The 3,844-nt window shown below is 36.3% G+C and overlaps 1 protein-coding gene across 1 annotated transcript; it reads left to right on the plus strand.

Annotated features, from left to right (window-relative positions):
• Positions 1–270: 270 nt before the first annotated feature.
• On the plus strand, positions 271–2,717 carry LOC121735434 (cytochrome P450 6B6-like). Its single transcript, XM_042126272.1, has 3 exons — positions 271–1,418; positions 1,496–1,749; positions 2,533–2,717. The coding sequence occupies exons 1-3, from the start codon at positions 310–312 to the stop codon at positions 2,706–2,708; spliced, it is 1,539 nt and encodes a 512-aa protein (XP_041982206.1). The 5' UTR covers positions 271–309; the 3' UTR covers positions 2,709–2,717.
• The last annotated feature ends 1,127 nt before the right edge of the window (positions 2,718–3,844 follow it).

The raw sequence follows: 3,844 nt of genomic DNA on the forward strand, positions 1-3,844 counted from the left end.
GTTCAAGCAAATGAAGAAACTGGCTAACCAGCGCCGAGTGTGTCATCATTCATCATTCACACGAATCATTCGGTGCCATTTTTGACCCTTCTATAGCTCAAAACATAATATTTAACGTAAACATAGATAAATGTACGAGTACAAATGACCCGAAGCCACTATCTTTTCCCGTTGTGTTCACACCCAAGATAAAAAAATGATTGTTATGTTTGATGAGTATTAAATATTGCGTAGTATTTAAATTAGGTATTGTACTCGTATTGTGAAGCTGGTAATTAAATTTGCTCTCCGCTGTCTTGAATTTTTTTAATGTATTTCATATTAATATGTGTGCTTCTCGTAGTTTTATACTTATACGGTAAGAGGAATCATAATCATTGGAAAGTGAAGGGAGTAAAGTTTGAGGAACCGATTATATTTTTCGGGAGCACTCTGAATAACAAACTGAAAAATGTTTGTTTCTCGGAAAGGTTTATTAATATGTATAGAGAATATCCCGACGACAAGTACATCGGCTTCTTCGAAGGCAACCGACCGGCGCTACTCATTAGAGATCCGGATATTATACAACACATTTTCATAAATATTTTTTTTAATTTTCACCATCGAGGAGCGAATGCGCACAAAGAGATCACCGAACCGCTAATGAAAAATATATTCAATGCTGATGGTGATCTGTGGAAAATTGTCAGGCAAAAAATTACACCAGCGTTCACCAGCGCAAAACTCAAGGCGATGTTCCCGTTAATCGTGGAGCAAGCGGAAAAACTTATAGAAAATGCAGACGGCTTCATTAAAACTGACGCAGAAATAGATTCAAGGGAACTGATGGCTAGATTTACGACGGATTTTATCGGCGCGTGTGGCTTCGGAATCAATATGAACTCCCAGAACGATGGAAATTCCGAGTTTCGAAAACTCGGTAAACGCATATTTACGTTTACGAATCGTGACATGATCGTATCCATATTGAAACGTACAGCGCCTAACATCTTCAAACATCTTCACCTCGTGTCTCCCGAAGTCGAGGAGAGTACTATGAAGCTATTGAAATACGTCATGGCTCAGAGGAACTACGAGCCAACAGGAAGAAATGATTTCATAGATATGATGTTGGAACTGAAACAAAAGGGTAAAATTTCTGGTGAATCTATCGAGAAGCGCAAGTCGGATGGTACGACAGAGACTGTCGAAATAGAAGTCGACGACGAGTTGATAGTAGCGCAAGCATTCGTATTTTTCGCAGCCGGTTTTGAAACATCCTCCTCGTCGAGTAGTTACCTCTTACATTTGCTGGCTCACCATCCGGATAAACAGGAGCGTTGTCAAGAGGAGATAGACGAGGTGATGGCACGTTATGACAATAAATTATGTTATGACGCCGTGAAGGAGATGAAATACTTGGAGATGGCATTCAAGTATGTATTCTTTATATTTTATCAGATTTTTGGTTCGATCCGAGTGTTCTCTTTCTAACTTGAGTATTACATTACAGGGAAGCATTGAGGATTTACACTCCTGTAGGTTGGTTGCAGAGGAGATGTGTGGCAGCATGTAAACTTCCCGGGACAGATTTTATTATCGACGAAGGCACAGATATCGTTATATCCGCACAAGGTTTGCACACCGATGACAAATACTTTGAGAACCCTGACGAATTCGAGCCCGAACGATTCGATCCGGACAGCAATAAATCAATTAAGAACAACGCTTACATGCCATTCGGAGCCGGCCCCAGAGCTTGTATTGGTAAGAAATTGCTAATTATAATATTCTTAGTGTAAAGATGAGCAATGGTAGTGTTTTTAGCTCAAAATAAAAATAAATAACATTGTAATATGTATAGTTATGTGCGAGTAGGTATGTTAGTTATTTTTAACTAGAAAAAATGTTGAGATGAACCAAATTCCCCTGTAATATGAGTCATCGTCCGCAATTACGACAAAGTAACTATAGTAGGGGAGGGGAAGGTGCTAATTTTGTAGTCACTCGAGCATCATGGAGACCTAGTAGGTTTTTTACATTAGGTAAAACTGATAAAAAAATAATAAGAGCGTTTTTTATTTTAGCGGTGGGTTCAGGAACTGCGGCCATTTTAAAGTTTTGAAAAAGTAAATATATTCAGAAAATTGCTTATTTCGGTCAGTTATTATTATATTTTAGACAACAAGGACTAAATGATTTAGTTTAGTGCAAAATAAAATATCTGCGAAGCTTAGTTAGGAAAATATGAAGATTTATATTTTATATTTTAAAATGACCCTACAGGCCTTTGAATCGTCCGAGCTTTAAATGGAAGCTTCTTCGGGGAATACTTAACATCCTCTATCTTAATCTGACAAATACGATTATATTTCAATATTCAAAAAAAAAATTTTAACCCACTACGTGAGAAATCTGATTTCTATTCCATGATGACTAGACACATGTCTTAAGCCTATACAAGCTTAATCTGACACGTTCGAGCTGGTCCCGAAATCCCCTCTTCCCCTCCCCAACTACTATGTTTCACATGTTATTTTTTTATTTCAGGTGAGCGCCTAGGAATAATGCAGTCCTTGGCCGGGCTTGCTGCAGTTTTGAGCAAATTTTCTGTATCACCATCCAAGAGTACAGTTTACAAGCCTGCTTATGATCCATCGTCATATCAAATCTCCACCATAGTAGGAGGGTTACCTCTGTCGTTTAGTCGTCGGCATTGGATTTGAGGAAAAATTGTAAAAAACAAAATTTTTGACTACATGAGTATATCACTATATATACTTTACTTTATTCATACAATACAATAATTGGAAAGTCTTCAAAAGAATCTTCAACTAGAATTTGGCATGGTAGCAGCGAAATCTTGTAAGATACCTATAACATTAACAAATAATATTATGGTAAAGCATTGTCTTATTCGATTTTAAATATCTAGTATCATCATGATTTGCAAAATTATGATATTTTAAAAGAGACACGTTTGACATTTTGATGACTTTGTAAATTATTATCACGTTAATTCGCGTTGTAGCTCAATCGTTAAATATTAAACTAGATGATGCCCGCAACTCCGTTGCACCAAATTTATTGTTATAATATGTTATAAATAATGTTTTATCACGTGGCAACTGTACTTTTTCCATGATAAAATACTTTTTATGCCGGAAAAATTTACAGTTGATACTTTGAGTCCCGGGAAAGGACATAGGATACTTCCTATGTCCTTTCCCGGGACTCAAAGTATCTCTCTACCAAATTTCAGCAAAATCGGTTCAGCGGTTTAGACGTGAAGAGGTAACAGACAGACAGATAGACAGAGACACTTTCGCATTTATAATACTAACATATTTAAATTACAAATGGATTTATATTTTATGTTGGGCTAAATTATAATAATAATAAAAATTGTTTTATTTCTGAGTAAATTTTGTTATCAAATCACGTAGGTAATCTTTTAAGAAAGATTACGTGATGACCTACCACCGGTTTGGGATCTAACCAGGCGAGAAGAACCGGCGTAAGAAACTCGCACTGTGCCCACTTTTTACCAAAAGTTACTTATTAATTGTAAGTAAAAAAATACAATTAAAATAATATGTAGAAGTAGCCTTGCAAGCATCCATTATTTTCAAGATGTGCCATTGTTTATGAAATCATTGATCTTATAGTAGGCTTTGGCACACAAACGTTTTTTGACTAGTAGCCCGGTCTATTTATACGCAAAAAAATCGTAACCTCGGAATAATTCGCATAGATACTTGTGCTATCACTATCTGTGATAGAGCTGAAAATTGGTAGAGACGTTAAATACATATAGCCTATATAGCCTTAAGCCTTCTTCCATATCTATGACTATCCAACA

The sequence above is a fragment of the Aricia agestis genome, chromosome 2 (genome assembly GCF_905147365.1).
Source record: "Aricia agestis chromosome 2, ilAriAges1.1, whole genome shotgun sequence".
Lineage (NCBI taxonomy): Eukaryota > Metazoa > Arthropoda > Insecta > Lepidoptera > Lycaenidae > Aricia > Aricia agestis.